The 16,821-nt window shown below is 46.9% G+C and overlaps 1 protein-coding gene across 4 annotated transcripts in view; it reads right to left on the reverse strand.

The window, feature by feature from the left end:
* Positions 1–16,821, reverse strand: part of Kank1 (KN motif and ankyrin repeat domains 1) — a 183,589-nt gene that overhangs the window by 18,263 nt on the left and 148,505 nt on the right. For 3 of the 4 annotated variants that reach the window (XM_041661270.1, XM_041661268.1, XM_041661267.1), the window contains exons 1-2: positions 8,651–8,979; positions 3,958–6,636 (exon numbers count right to left, since the gene is read on the reverse strand). In XM_041661270.1, the coding sequence (XP_041517204.1) occupies positions 3,958–6,636; positions 8,651–8,771 (2,800 nt within the window). In that variant the 5' untranslated portion in view covers positions 8,772–8,979. Of the gene's footprint in view, positions 1–3,957; positions 6,637–8,650; positions 8,980–16,821 lie in introns of those variants that run through there. The other variant, XM_041661269.1, reaches the window with a different exon arrangement.

Genomic DNA, 16,821 nt, shown 5'->3' on the forward strand with positions numbered 1-16,821 from the left:
AAAATCATCTGGCAAGCAGTTACGTTCTATCTGCGTTTGCTCAGGGATAGTTAGATGTTTTTAGGGACTTTGTAACTCTGAGTCATTTGTTTAGAGTTTTCTTCCCCTTTCCAAAGTTGAAAAGAAAAGGAGGAGAAGAAGGAGGAAACTCCACTCCTCAAATATAAACCCACTGGTATAAAGGAAAAAGTAAAACCTCTTAAGATTTTTTTTTTTTTTTTTTTTTTTTTTTTTTGGTAATAACGGAGTCTCCTTCCTCTTAGCCAGGCATGGCGGTGCACACCTGGAATCCTAGACTTGGGAAGGCTGAGCCAGGAGGTTCTAGTGAAAGACCAGGCTGATCCACAGTGAGGGTCTGTCAAGAGGAGGAGGGAGGGAACTTAGTTCCTGTGACCATTTTAACTGTACTAGACAAACAATGTCATGACACACTGTCCCTCAACTCCTGAGAGAATGCTTATGGCCACTTAGGTGAGGAAATACATGGGAGATAGCATGATTTTGCACGGCGAAATAGCATAATTTGTGATTCAAATTCGATTAGAAAAAAAACATGTTTCTACACCACAAGCCACATACCTGTACTCTTGTACATAGCTAGCGCACACAGGGGCACATCAGGAGAACATGTTTCATGGTCTTCTAAAGGACTTACAATCACATACTCCCAGTGTAATTTTAAATAGAACGAAAATGTTTAGTGTGATGATGTGGCTAAAATAACAGTTTGTGGCTGAGCAGTGGTAGTTCACATCATTAAGCCCAGCACTTGGGAGGTGGAGGCAAGTGGATCTGAGTTCAAGACTAGCCTGGTTGGCAGTGAGTCCCAGGACATCCAGGACTACACAGTGAAACCCTGTCTTGGAGGGGGTGTGGGGATGACAACAGTCCACAAGCTGACAAGTGACTCCATCATTAAACCCTTAACTCTAGAAACAATGCATCTACAGACAAGGTCTAATACGTGTATATATTGTATAATAATGTACTGAGCCTAAATACTGATTTTTGAAAGACTGTGTCCTGACAATTTATCTTACTCCCACCCAATTTCCCTATAATATTTTTTATCTTGATTAAAATATTAGTTGGACAGGCATAATAATTGGTGCATATAAGTGTGCAATATGTGAATGCATGTGTTAGAGAGGAAATTCACAAGCCAGAATTATGAATATAAAAAGTGGAGATTAAAAGGGGAGGGGCTGACGAGAGTACTTTTGCTTTTTTGAAGGACCTGGGTTCAAGTCCCAGCACCTACATGGTGGCTCACAACCACTTACAGCTCTACGTTCAGGGGACCTGATGCCTTCTTCCCACCTCTGCAGGAACCAGTCACTCACGCGGTGCGTTGACATACAGCCAGGCAAAACACTCACAAATACAAAACAACAGAAAAACAAACAAGCAAACAAGTCAAAGGTTACTTGCGCAAGCTTTGTTTAGCAACTTTTCTGAACACGCCCATTTCTGGAGGAGCTCAGACACCAGCGGCAGCAGTTTTCGTTCAGCCCTTCTGCTCTGTGCTGCAGAATACTCCATGCTTCCCTCTTACAGACCCTGATTCTTCATCACAACCTTGTGGCGGCACAAAGACAACCTCTCTTTGCAGACATAATCTGGACTCGGGCTCCCTTGCTGACTTCAGACCCCAAAGTTAACTTCTTGAAAGAACCGGGTTTGTTCCAGCGACTGCTAATACTCCGAGCCATGTCAAACCCAATTCCTTAATGGTTTTGAAAGGATAAGATTGTATGAACAAAAGCCTTTTAGCACTGCTATGTGGTCTACACTGTGTGAGGGACAGTGTGGATTACTAGGTAGGTATGGTGACCCAGTGTCCTGTGACAGACACTTCCTTATATGAAGCATGCAGATGCTAAGAATGCACACCTTCCTGTATCAAGCTGCCACCCTATGTGGGGTAAATTCTTGACCTGATTTCCTTTCTCACCAGATCTGGGTTATGATGTGTATGTGACAAGAGTTACAGACGGTCTTTAAAGTCTCTCTTGTGTGTTCCGACAGTGGCTGCCACTATGACTAGCCACGTGCTACGAGAGTATCTTTCCCTTTTGTTCCCAGCTGTCACAGATCTCGTGTGTATTAGCCGACTAATTAGGTGTTCATTGCCGGGTCAGATCTACACCCCAAAGTGTGGAATGTCAGCACGACTGGACAGAGCCCAGAGCACGCTGTAGCACAATCAAATAAGACTTCCCAATCTCCATGCTCAGAAGGTCACACGAATCACTCCGGTAATACAGTAGAATATTCTTGATGAGAATGTGAACTACTAACCCCAGTTTGGGGAGGAGGAAGGAAGGCTGGGAAGAGCATGTCTTCATAATTTCCTCTGCCATCTGTGTCTGAGGCACTGAAGAAGTTTGTTTTAACATCAACACCTGACAGCATGATTCTTTTTAAAGGATGAGGAGGCAGACATGTAAGATTTCACTACAGCCCACATATCAGTCTAATCCTGTTTATCCTAAAATGACTCCTCTGTATATTTATTAGAGTGATATATATGTGTCTATAATATCAGAATCATTATGTATGTATTAGAATCCTAAAAGGCAAACCCACATACACATCAATTGTTATGCGCTTTTTCCCCCTTTCACAGTAAACTCTGGCCTATAGCACAGATACTAAAAACTAATAATCATTCAGGTTTGAAAGCATGAACCGAGGAAGATATCGAAAGGGTATATGTTAGTCTACTTTCGTGGCTATCCTTTCTGGATATAAGGGGCATATTGAGACTTCTATGGGTGGCTTACTCCAAACTATTCCTCGCATTTTCACAAAAAAAAGTTCACTTGATGAGCACCCTTCTCCCTAGGTACTGGGACTGGGAGCCTGGGGCCATGCCCAGGAGTAGGGTACTGTGGAGAGACTTGGAGCACCCGGTTCCAAGGGAAGACACATATAGTGAGTCTCTTGGGGAGATGCTACATCACAAAATATCCCAGGGTGATTGCTCAGTGAGCAGCTTTAATTTCCAAACAGATGAGCAGGAATCTCCATGAATGGGAAGACGGAAGTGTAGGAGAAAGACCCGCTGTCTGTCCTTGCAAAAGCAAACCTTTCCCTCCAGACACCGCACTCCCTGTCCCTGGAACTGGAAGCAAAGTCTCCACAATCCTTGCTGCTTCCTGACCTAGCACAGCTCTCCCGCTTACTGCTTGTGGCCTGGTGATCCCAGCAGGGAAGGGAGCCTGTGCCTGTGCTGAAATGACATGGTAATTCAAAGGGTATTTGCCCTCTTAACAAGTCGACGAAGTGCCTACCCTCTCGTAAAATGCTAACCGAGAACATTTTACTCTAGAATTTTTAATTGGTCATATACTGATAATTATGCATATAAACAATACAGGCATTTTAAAAGCAGTTCTGTATAAAATGAGCAAATACATAACCAGAAGACAGACAGGAGCCTCAGAGGACACTTCTGGGGAAGCCAGGCCTCAAAGACCTGCTTTCCTGTGTTAGGCTGAAGCCAGGGGCCAAAGGAGCTAGGAGATACTGAGGATCAGCAAAGCTGCTGTTACCTTGGTTTGCGATCAACTCAATCCCATCCTAAAGCTGTCTTCAAGAGTCAAAAAATGGTTTCAGCAGTTAAAAAATAAACAAAATCAAACACCCTCACTTCTTAGAGAGACAGTCTCCCCATCTTTCCTCCTACGGTTTGTATATGTCCTCAACAATTCATGTGATGGAAAATGAATCCCTCTGTCCCTGTGGACTGATGTCACTATCCCGGAAATGGGGACATTATCGTTCCACCTTACCAGATGATACATTCTTGGCTATGACAGAGCAAAGAAAGAGCTTGTGAAAGTTGGGGCCATGCTTTGGACTTCTACTCTTCAGAGCCCTAAGCTACACACACCTCTACCTTTTGTAAGTGTCCCCATGTCCTCATGCTCAGGTCTTTGGGGTACCACCTACCTGTGATTTTACCCAGCCTGGTTTTCTGGAAGTCAGGGTGCCTGAGCTCTTCCATGCTTGCAGACTTCATGACGGTATTGATGGATGTCAGGGTGTTGATGAGCTGGGAATTGAGGGAGCCGATCTGGGAATGAGGCTCCCCAAAAGCCTCTGCCAGTTCACTGTAGTTCTCAGCCAGCAAGGCCTGCTGCTCTGCCAGCAGCTTCTGCACTAGCTCGATGTAGTGATCCAAACCAGTCACCATCCCAGATGTAAGCGGAGGCTGAGGAGCTTCCTCCATGAGATCCCTTACAGGCTCGCTCCCAACACCCACGCTCCTCCTGCCACCCATCAGTCCCACAGTCAACTGTGGAGGCCCACAAGCTATGGTCCGCATTTTGAGACCAACCAGGTAGTTGTCGTGAATATTTATCTGTCCCACACCTGACTCTTTGGTCTTCACAGCAGATGGCTTGTCAAACTCGGAATTGCCGGACAGCACTGTCCCAACACCAACAGACCGAGTCTTAGTGGAGGGGTTGATGTCTTTGACCCGGCCTTCTCCTATGGCCACTGTTCGCATCTCCACGGTCTGGGTGCTGGTCTGCTTGTCAAGAGTGCTGAGGAAGGTGTTGGTGCAGGACTCCACAAGGGTGGCCGCCTCCGTGTTAGTGCACTGGTCCACCTGCTCCAGAGTCGTGCTAGTATGCTGGTTTGTGGTATGAGGCACTGCCATGATCGCGGCCTCCTCCTGACTTACCACTTCTGTGTTCATGCTTCGGGAGGCACACTCCTTGGGGGAGCAGACGATCACATCAACAGAACAATCTCCACAGCCAATGGACCGCACGTCTTTGAGGTTCAAGTTTGTCTTAAGGAGTGTCAGGTCACTCCCAGAAGCCTCTGTGTTGCTGCCTGTTTCACAGATGCTGACTTCCACGCCCACACTCTGGTCACAAGTCTCAACAGACTTCCCTACGCATCGGTCATGCATTTCCACTCTCTCCTTCACGACCCACCAATTCATCGGCAGCTCGGGCCCCGCAACTTGATTCTTGCGATTGGGTTGGCAGGAGATGCCTACACTGCTGGTTTGCACCGAGGTCCCAACACACGAATCTGTTGTGTCCACGTGACTGCCAACCATTTGGTCTCTGGTTGGCACAAGTGCCTCCACCAACTTGCTGAAGACAAGTGGCTGGGCCATTGTGGCCTTGTCGACTTTTTTCCTGGATCCAGCAGCCTGTAGTTCTTGCTTTAGCTTAGTCATCTCCCGATCATGGGTGGTTTCTTTAAGTTGGACTTCCAAGCGGTAAATCTTTTCCTTTAAGGCCTCTATGGTCTGCTGTTGCAGCTCAATCTCTTTGTCAGCTTCGGTAATCACCCCGAGCATGGCTTCTGTCACACTGGTGCCAAAGTTCCTTGTCTCGATGACAGTCCCTACAGCTGTATCCTTGCAGGTCCTGAAGTCTCTGTGGTAAACAACAATGTCGTTCATGTTCTCATCACTCCCAACAGCCACAGACTTGCACTCCCGAGACGGGCACTGTCCATTCTCCCTGAGCTCCGATGCGGCCTCACAGCTGCTATCCTGAATCTTCTGCTCCAGCGCCTGCATGTCGGCTGTGAGCTGCCGGAACTCCTTGATCCTCTGTGTGCTCTGCTGCACGCTCTCCATCTCTTCCTCCTCGTAGTCTATGTACAATTCCCCGCCACCTCTTCGGGTCCGGGAAAGCAGTTCCAGCTGGGAGGCATTGCCGGCACTGTAGGAGCGCTTCCTCACCCCACACGTCTCGTTCTGGGACGCAGCCCTCTGATTTTTCAGCTGTGAGGCCAACTGCCTTTTCTCTTCTTGCAAGACGGAGATCTTCACCTGGAGCACAGGGATGGTCCTCACCTGCTCCTCAAGTTCCTTCAGGCGTTTTAAGGCGATGGCCATCTGTTCTCGGATATGCTGCAGGTGCATAGGGCTCACGTTGGTCACGGGGGTGGAGATCCCTGAACTTAATGGGCTGTGGCGGATGGAGCTCCCCATGGAGGAAGTGGTAGCAGCTGCCGGGACATAGCTACCATAATCCCCATTGCCTTGGTATCCATTCTGAAGCTGGTGCATGGCTGAATTGTGGTTACCAGAACCCATATAGGATGGGAGGGAGCTCGTGGAGCCCATGCCCCCAAAACTGGCCAGCCGGGGCCTTCTGAACTCCCCCGGTGCCATCTGCATGGTGACTCTCTCCTGTTCGAGTCTTCTCCGGGTCTCCATCAATGTCTTGGTGACATGAAGGTTGTGCTTTGGAGGTTGAGGCGAGGGAGGGGGTAGCAGCTGTCGACTTTCTGGGATGGCAAAAGTGGGTGAGGTCTCTAGGGGGGCAGGTGGTCGTGGGATTGGGGTTGATGTCACGTGGCTTCTGGCTAGGTGGAAGCTGGGGCACTGTTTGCTGTCATCGCTGTTGGAGGATGACAGGGATTCAGTGGAAGTCCACACACCCTGATGAGCAGGTGTGGCCTTGACTTCTGGGCATGGTCCAGACGGCTTTCGTCTCTTCTGGATGTTGAGTTTCTTGATAGTATTTCCCTTCTGTATGTCATCCACGTATTTGACGAAATCTAAGTCTAGCTGAAAACCATAAGGGGTTTCCACAAAATATGGGTCCTTCTGTTCCTTGTTATGGTCTCCGTTCAGAACGTCATCTGTTTTATCTGAGAGGGAGAAGACATGATAATACATGTGTTATATATTTTAGTAAGAACAATTACTTGTGAGTGTGGCACAAGCTAGTCTGATCGTCTATGTTCTGGCAGTCCTATTTTCCAAACCTCAACTCTCTGAATGAAAATAGAGACACCGACCACTGTAATGGCACAAGTCCACGATCCCAGTTACTGGAGAGATCAAGGATTCCAAGTTCAAGGCCAGTCTAGGCAACTGAGAGAGCTCTTATGTCAAGATAAAAATAAAGACGGCCATGGGTGTAGCTCAGTAGTAGAGCAATCTACAGTACTAAGCCCCCCACAAATAAATAAAAGGATAATTCAAGCATTCAACTCATAACATTATGAAACTATGGCCTTGAGAGCCAAGCACATCAGTACCAAAAGCCTGACAACGTGACTGTGTAATTTCACTTGTCCTCCACAGTTCTTTGAAGGAAAAGAGAGGAATTATTAAGATTCCCATCTTATGCAGTGTTCATCAAGATCAGCAGAGTAAAAGAGAGGAACGCGTGGAGCCAGGGACGTCAGTGTGTTCTGTGAGAGTGTGTGTGTGTTTCTTCGTGCAGGTTTGGTAGTCTTTCTTGCCAGTGGGTCAGAGCCACCTGGTGTCTGACTATGCCCACATGATTCCATTTTGCCCTGACCCCTTCTTGCTTCCAAGCTGGGGACACAGGACAGGGAGTGGATTCTCAGGTAGCCTAGGTACAAGAACAAGGTCAGGGGACAGACTTTCACCTACTGCTTCCGTTCTCTCCCTACTAAAAGCGCTCTCCCAACTGGAGGGAAAGTTTTCTCAGCTCTGCCACGTTGTGCTTTTAGACACAACATTGACCAACTCACAAATACCTAGTTTTGTAGTCATAAGCAACCAGAACAGGTCTAAAGAGGAGTGGAAGGAAGGGCAAACCAAGCGCCACCATCAGGATCCTGTGGGATTCAGTAAATGCTGCTTCTGGCTAAACCAAACATCAAAAAGGAAACGTAGGAACCTTGCAAAGCAAAGCACAGGACTCACTGCTGATCTGAGCCACCACTGCATTGCGAATTTAAAAGCAAGGTTGTTTTGTTGAAACTGTGGAATTAGGTCATAGGTTTTTCTACAGCCACACTAACAAGGCCTGTGTTTTCAGGTCTATGGAAAGAACCAAAAGCTAGGAGTGAAAATGAGAGCCATCTGTTTCCCCTGCCCCAGTCCTGGTTATCCCCCTGCCTATACTATAGTTCAGCTCCAAGGATGTGAAGCCAATTTATGCTGCTGCCTCCTTCCTAGTCCCCAACACATTACAACTGATGGGGAATGCTTGGAACGACATCCCCCTCCCCCCCCCCACACCATTGCCTTCAAGTTTTTCTCTTTTGAAACTCCAGAAAGTTTAAAAAGATCACCAAGCAGGAATAAAAACGGACACACATTCTTTGTATCTCGATTTCAAACAATATTAAGATAAGAATACTTGGCTAGCCTGTGGCGTGAGTCCTGGGGTTCAACCATTCCACATATACACATAATCTCCAAATCCAAACTACCATAGTCGCTGCTGCCACCACCAGCACCAGAAAGCAGTATTAGAACTGCTAAGGAATTCTCTTTGAAATAAGTGTCCCAGCGTGAGCTGACCGAGAGTGTTAGTGCCTGGAAATTTGAGCTCATGCTACCAGAATGTGTCTTCCCTTCTCTCTTTCCTAGCTTCCAACTCCACAGGACAGTGCGCTTGCTCAAAATATGCAGCCAGACCTGTTTCCAGAACTGTCTGAAGTTCCAAGGGAAGCGAGGAGAAAAGGACAGATCCCAACCAGCCCAGGGTGTCTGAGTGAATGAGTGAATACTCACTCAGCCAGAGCTCACAGTATGGTGCCGGAGGGGTGGGGGTGGGGGCACTCAGGGTCCCGTGGGACGGGAGCCGGAGCCATCTGCGGGTCGCCCTCTCCCCCTAAGCCCACGGCCCGCACTCCTCGGCTCGCCCCACCCCACAGGCCTACCCCTCCCAAGTTCACCTACCGCAGGCCCACAGCCGGACAGCCTCTGGCCGCAGCACCCCAGGCCCGGATTCCGCTCCTCTCCACTTAAGGGAACGCCTGTCAACTCGCGCACACACCTCCCAGGCCCGCAGGGACACCATAGGCCCAGCCTTCACCAATGAGGGCTCAGGCGTCCGCAGCCGTCACCCCCCAAGACACACTCAGCGGACCGGCATCCCCCTGCTGTCTTAATGAAAACAGGAAGCTGCTGCCTTCTTCGGAAAACCTGTGCGAGTCGGTGCAGCTTTGCCAGGAGCCCAAATAAAGCCGGCAATGTGAGCCTCTCCACCGAGGGCTCAGTCTGCCCCTGGGGCCCGACACTTCATCAAAGAGTCTGTGTTCTGGAGGCCAGCCCAGCAAACTCAGCCCGGGTCACCTGAGGAAGGGCAGGGCCACAATTGGCCACTGTTCCCGAGCACTGAAGGGCACTTCTCAGCCTAGTTCCTGACAGGTGACCGGTAACAAACAGTTCCCCTCCCACTGCCGAGCCCTAGCCACGAATCTTAAAGAAAATTAATGAAACAGGCCCTTTATCCACTGCAAACAAAGCGGAGGCATGTTTGCAGGATATCACAGAGGCTTGACAAAGAAAAAGTCAGTCCTGTCGGAGGCGGTGGCAGCCGGCCTGACTTCTAGGTTTTCTTATGGATGTTCCCACTGCAGCATTTTCAGTGGGAAAAGTGAGTGGATTCCGGGTCAGGTTTCAACTCCCCACCCCCACCACACACACCAGAGCACATTTTTCAGCAAAAGTTAACTGGCGCTATATTTAGCTGCTTCCCAAGCTCAGAGAGTAGAGATAACCAAAGGTCTGGGTCCTTCTGAATTATCCCCAAGTGACAGTTTGGACTTCTCCCCTAGAAAACAGGGGCAGTTAGAATTTAACCACAGCGTACTTCTTCCCAAGCACTGCTGAATCCCGAGTTCTGAAAGGACCCTGGAACCCGCCCGTATTTCCTTCTCTAGCAATAAAACGAAACAAACAAAAACCAACCAAACAAGCAAACAAATATACTCAAAGAGTAATCTGTACAACTATCCTGGGTACCAAGTATTCTATTAAATTGAAATAGCCAGTCTCACTTCAATATTTTTTATTTAATTAACTTATATTTTTAAGAGTCTCATTAGATACCCCAGATTACCTTAGAACTAGCTAAATAGACCAGGCTAGCCTTCAGAGATCCACCTGCCTTTACCTCCCAAGTGTCTGGAAAAGAGGTGTGGTAACCACACCCAGGACACAATCTCACTGTTTTTTATGTCCTGATTTCCAGTGTGTCCATACACAAGTATCCGCTGACATACCTTTGGCCCGTATTTATTCCTCAGTTTTTCTGTACAAAAGTATGTCTTAACTTATCCTCCATACCATAAACATCCTCAGAGCAACAGACTGAATTTTCAAAAACTTTACCCCAGTTAACAAGTAGACATTTAAAACCCCTTTAACAGTTATTTTAGGGTGTGAAATTAGGGGTGATACATATTTTGTGCTCTACAAATTTTTATGCCACACGGATACTTAAAAAATCTACCAACAGAAGTCACTGTTCCTACAGGAACGCACTGCAGTAAAAATCTAAGTACGCTCTAGTGGGCGGTGTGTAAACGTGGTAAGGGAAGACAGCTAATATTCCTCTTCCACAGTAGAATTAACTTATGAAACCCAATATGGACAAGTTCAACAGAATCACCATATACGGGCTGCCCATGCATTGCCAGGGCATAAATTTCATTTCATTTAATTTTTTTTCAAATATAAAGCCAGTATTTTCCCCAGTCTCCCTTTACTGTTAGTGTGGCCGGAAGTGGACAGTTCATGAAACAACACCCACAGGAACCTTCCTTGAGAGACGCAGGAGTAATCTTTCGAACTCTTGTCTCCATTCCTTCCTCCAGTGCAGGGCTGTTGCTAAGAGCAAGAACTGATAACTTGGCCTTTGAGCTTACACCTGGGGATAGAGGACCCCTGTGCTGGAAGGGATCTGGGCCTCAAGTGGCTTTGCGGATCTTGAAGAGGCCACATCTCTGTACTTTAACGTAAGAGAAATAAACTTTAGAGTGGCCGCAGATTCTAGGAGATGCAGCAGCTTCTATCCTATGTCCTCTTCTCATCCCTACCCTACCCCCAAATTGCCGGCTATATATCTCTTACAAAGGAGAAAATGCTAAGTAACTAAACTGAGGAGGTATTACAACAATAAGCTTTTATTATGAAAATTGGTAAATTTAAGAATAAGGAATTATAAAAACAATGACGTTTTAGAAAAAAAATATCCACGGTTGAGTTAAAAAGTCTTTTTAGCTCTCTCAAAAACCTCTTTAGACTAACAGAAATGTCTGCTTTCACAAGGCCAAACCTCCACTGGTTATGCGAAACTCTACAAGCACCAGCTATGCTGGAACTGGAGGGCTGCCCAGGTGTTTACGAGAATTTTCTGAACGCTTGGGAATGCAGTACTGGAGTGAGACCACCCCAGCACCCTTTTGTCTTCATTATATAACGCTGATTGAAAACTTATTGGGTGCAGAAAAGGGATCCCATTCTGTTAAAAGACTAGAAGGAAAACTGTCTAAGAAATAAAAGGAGACGTAGGCCAGCTGGGCAGAGGACTACCAAGACAACAGCAGTTAGTTACGAAGGTAGGCCAGCAACAAGCCAGGCAGCAATACATGAACGAGTGGTCAAAACAGAAAGGGATGCCCAAGAATTGGGTTTTGAAGCCCAGGTAAGTGATGAGAAGACTACCAAGGGGAGAGGGGCAGGGCTGTGTCTGTGAGACCTTACCTTCAGGGCAGGTAAGATAGGGGATGGGTGCGGAAGAGGTCCTGGGATCAAGAGCAGGGCACTTTACCCCCTGTAGCCACCAACTGGGGGGCAAAGGTTAAAAGGCACCAGCAAATATGTCCTTGACAGCTATGGAGGAACTGGGCTGAGCTAGGTAAAGAGAGCTTAAATTCAGAGAACCAGATAAAATGGTTTTTTTTGGAGGGGTGGGGGGGGGCTTCCTTTTTTTGAAAGACAGTCTTATCATGTACCTCTCTGATTGGCCTGGAATTAATTATATAAGCCAGGCTGGCTTTGAACTCAGAGATTTGCCTGCCTTTGCCTCCCAAGTGCTATTATATGTGATAGCAATGAATAGGTCTTAATAGCCACTGGGAAGTTTAGAGCAAAGAAGATAGGCATTCTTTTCGTTCGTTCTTTTGGTTCATTTGTTTGTTTTTGTTTTGGGAGACATGGTTTCTTTGTGAAGTTTTGGAGCCTATCCTGGAACTCACTTTGTAGACCAGGCTGGCCTTGTACTCAGAGATCTGCCTGCCTCTGCCTCCCAAGTGCTGGGATTAAAGGTGTGCGCCACGGCCACCCAGTTGAAGCTGTGTATTCTTATGTGCAATTTACAGTCAATATTGAGACTAAAGGCTTATGAAAATCTATCATCCATTCGTCTTCACCACGGAACACTTTCTGCTATAGGAGAATATAATATAAATATAATATAAATGAAAGAAGCAAGGTCTCTAATCTTATGTGGCTCACAGTCTAGTGCAGATGGGACACACAAGGGAAAAAAAGATGATCTACAAAGCAGGCGTGAAGTGAGACTGAAGAGCTCTCGCCAGCCTTTGCACCAGTGTGCCTGGGTAACTGGGTGGCTTGCTAAGTGGGCTGCACAGCCTCCTGGGCTAGCACCCTTTCTGAGCTGACCTTACAGCTGAAAACCAAAGGTCCACAGAGACCTTTCTCTACCCAGTCTGTCCGGTGTGCAATTAGGGGTAACCACAAACAAACGTGATAGCCTCCATCAGAGAAAACTCGCCAAGTCCAGGGCAGATTCCCAAGAGTTCAGAGGGAAATCAAAATCTACAGCTGATGATAAGGCAAAGGCTTTGTGTGTGTATTTGCCTCCCGTGAAACTCCGAACCCCAAGGGAAAAAGGCCCAACGGTGGCTTCAAGAACAGTGCAGCGTTTTCTTGTGGTTCTTTTCCATTTACCAGCGAATTTGAGGTATAGATGTGTTTAAAAAAAAAAAAAAACAAACCCATTTCATCTAGGGCCATAATGTGTTATTTATTCAATTTTAACTTTTTAAGCAAACTAAATCCAATATCAAAATAATATTCGACTTGGGAAGACCTAAAAATGACTACTCACCAAGAAGTAGCAGCTTAGGAAGTAGTTAACTAGTGGGGTGTGTCCGGCCAGCAGTGGTGACATCTGGCAAGGTCACAAGGTAGTGAAAAGAGCTACTACTGGCTGGTAGTGGCTTAGTGAGCAGAGCCCAAGGGTGGTGCTTAATGCCTGGTCTGCCTCCTCTTCCAAGACAGCCCCCCAACAGAGCAAAAGATCTGCATACTGCAACATCTGGGCTGTTTTTTTTGTTTTTTTTTTTGTTTTTTTTTTTTTTTGCCCTCTATTTCTCAATGAGACTATAATACTACTTGCCAGGGACAGGGTGATCTTTAAAAAAACCAACAACAAAAGAAAAAAAAAAACAAAATAGTCTTGCTAAATGGCCCTAGGACATGGAGCTTGTTTTGTAGACCTCAAACTTGATCCTCCTGCCTCTGCCTTCTGCGGGGTGGTATTACAGATCTGCACCACCATGCCTCGCTGCCAGTCTTTTCATTCAGTGTCTCTTCATCGTATAGAACAATGCCCTTTGTGGCGACATCCTCACACGTGGGGACCACGTTCTTCTGCCACACCCACGCGCCCCCATTCTCTGTCTTACTCCTCCTGTCTCTTCCTCATGCTCCCGAATTTAAATCCTGTGTATGATTGAAAATATGCAATATTTATCTTTCAGAGAAAATGCCACTTTTGAGTAAGAGACACTCATCATTTTCCTAGACTTCTACCATAATGAGCTATTCTTTATTAAGAAAAAAAAAAAGCACTAGACATTTCCAAAATGATGTGTCCTGGACTTCTGAAAGGACAAAGCCTGATATTATTACTCTCTGTTTGTCGGGGCACAATGGCTCCTTTGTTCTGCTGCACACTCTAAGCCCAATTACTGAGGACGCCATGAAGAATAATTACAGCCATGTGCCACAACCTCACACATTGTTAATGCGTTTTTACTCATCGGACATTCTCACTGACTGCCGAAGCGAAAGAGTTAATTCCCACTAACACGCTGTCCCCTCTCACAGGAAGCACAGGGACCTGGCCTAAGGAGCTGTACCAGTCCCAGAGAAGCATGACATCACCACGGATTCCCACATTGACAAGTGGCCCAGTGCAGTCCGCTGCTGTGGGGAGCATCACAGACGACCCACAGCAGAAATGAAAGCCATGCAGATGAAGAGGAAGGAGGCAAGGCTCACGCAGTGAATTCCTCAGCATTTGAAGGGATCTGAGCTAGCAAGACAGATCCTCCAGGAAGGGACAGTGGTATAGAGAGAAAGCAGGAACTGGAGCTGCTGGACCGTGCCAATCTGAACAGGTCAAGCAGGAAGCACTCTGGAGACACTGAGCATTAAGCTTTCCTATCCAAGCACCTTCCCTCCCAATACCAAATCTACATGAGAAACATCACTTATGATATAGGAAACCACTGCAAGAGAGATGACAGTAACAGTATTCTGCATTCTGCAAAACTGGAATGTGTAGCAGGCAAGACGCTTTCTTGCATTTATCAAACAGTTACTTGGTTTTATTTACTTCTTTATTTTGCCTCTGGAGATAGTCTTGTTATGTTGCATCACAGGCTGGCCTCAAACTCAAGATCCGCCTCAACTGCCCTCATGCTGGACAGAGTTAGTTGCTTGCAAGTGAGCTCTTTTCTTCCCAGCTAAAACCCATTCATTTAACAAGCCACTCAAAAGGGTGCTAGGCTCTGTTGGAAGAAACCTGCATTTCTTTCCTCTCGGAATATAGATTGCCTATCTGAATAGTGCCAGTCCCTCCCCACAGCTATTCTAAATAGCTGTCCAAACACTTCCGCCAATAAAACAAGAAAGAGAAAGGGTATTTCAAAAGCTTTAAGTACCCGGCCCACTGACACTATAGGCAGCAAAACAGCAACTTAACAGTTTTGCTTTGTTTATGTGGCTGCCAGAGGACTTGGTGCTTCTTTCTTTCAACCTTTCGATTTCATCTCCACGTTTGTAAGCTGTGCCACAGCTTTTCACCCACACGCGAGCCATACCGAAGCCTTCCTTTCTACACTAGCTCTGCATTCCCCGTTTTCCTTTTGGGAATACTCTGGCGCTCCACAGGGGATCCTCACCTTAGGAGGATGATAGATTCAGTTTTTCGCTTAGTAAATATTCATGAAGAACCCAACATGTGGCAAGCGGCTCAGGGCTGCACAGAACAGCCAAGGAGCGAGCCGGCTCAGGTAGAACTTATAGACTATAGGAGACAGACAAGTGCTTGGACAGATTAGCAACTGCCTTAGTGAATACTGTGGAGGTGAAACGGGGCCCTCACGTGGGGGCAAGGGGTAGGGAGTGATCTTTGGGAGCTGCACTGTAGAGTTCTGCTGGGCAGTCTATTAGGTACATGAGGGAGGGGATGAGACCCCCCCCCCCCAGCAGAGGAGGGGGATAGGGAAAGATCAGTTTTGGATCCTGAAGTGTGTCTTGAAGCTAACGGGTGTTTTAAACAAGGGAGTGAAATGGTCCATTTACATTTTAATAAGATTTCTTTGGCTAGTTGAAGGACTATATATTAAAATTCCCTTCTCTGTTTTCTGGTAGACTTACAAGGATTGCTTGTATAAATTTTCTCTTAAATCTCACAAGTGAGTACTGCCTACTTAACGAGATAAATAATCAGCGTGGCATGACATTAAACTACCCAAGCCTACACTGTATTTGGGTAGTCGGAACTTGGGTCTCGGTGCCCATCTCTCCACCTCTATATGTCCTGGCAAACGTCAGTCTCTGTGGGCTGAGCTGGGGACCAACACCAGGACCAAGGCTCTGCCAGTCTCTCTCTGGGCCTCATTCTGCTACTAAAAAGAAAAATATTTTTCTTTAAACCAATGACTCACCGCGGAGGAAAACGGTGGGGGAGGGGTTTCCTCTCCTGGAGGTCATTAACCAACAGTAAACCTAATCTGTGAAGGACAGAGGTGGCATGAGTAATGCCAGGAAGTAGGTTTAGGGAATCCACGCTTAGGGAGGAATGGAGACTCGCTCCACATCCTGAGACTCCAGGAGGGGAACAGCAAGGATTCAAAGTGTCACCACAAGGCTGACCTGGCAGCCAGCAGGAGTTTCTGTACCTTCCACCCACACTGCCTAGCTGCATCACGAGGAAAAACTCAACAAACTCAACAATGCAGAGAGGGGCTAGGAAGACTTAAACAATGCCCCCCCCCCCCAGATTCAAAACATTTATCCACCAGATGGCCTTAAAGCTGGGTTCGGGGTTGGCTTGCCTGATGTCCTGAATGCTCCTATCAGCCTAGATCTCCTTTGGATGATTCTGCATGAGGCAGGCATCTAAACCCACAGCTAGCCCCACTGCCTGTCGGATGCTGCTCTCAAATGCCAACACGACATTAGCTATTCCAAACCAGTGGAGTGGTCTACTTGGCTCAGAGACTCTTCTGGAATCCCATTGGCCACATGGATAATTTGAGCATCAAAATAATATAATTAATGATAATAACTAACTGATAAGTATCTGCGAGTCCATAATGCTAGAGAAGAGAGCCAGCTAATGACCACGGTAAGGATTATGGGAACAGAAAATTACCATACAGCAACCATCACGGCAGTGGCTGACGGAGACAGGAATGGCTGTGAAGGCTGGTGGATGGAATAGTTCCTACCAGAGAGGAGAATATTATTGTGGTCTCAGAAAACCTCACGACAAGATAGAACTGTCCGTCATGGACGGAAAGTGATGGTGACAGTGAGCGAGGCTGGCATTGTGCCCCTGTGAAATGCACCTGAGATGAGCGGAGTCACTTTTGCCAAATGAGAGGTATGGCCGGAATCTAGAAACATCCGTGGATCCCACCTGAAGGACAAATCTACAGCGCCAAAGGACTTTCCTTTGGAAATTCTCAAAGTCACAAAGAAAGGAAATACAACTGTTTCAGACTGACAGAGACTGGGTTACTTAAAAAGATAAATTTCAGTTCTTTCCTCCTTTCCTCCCTCCATCCCTCTGATCTATCTCT

Source organism: Microtus oregoni, unplaced genomic scaffold (genome assembly GCF_018167655.1).
Source record: "Microtus oregoni isolate MIOR12 unplaced genomic scaffold, Mior012 000012F_ref0000307, whole genome shotgun sequence".
Taxonomy (NCBI): domain Eukaryota; kingdom Metazoa; phylum Chordata; class Mammalia; order Rodentia; family Cricetidae; genus Microtus; species Microtus oregoni.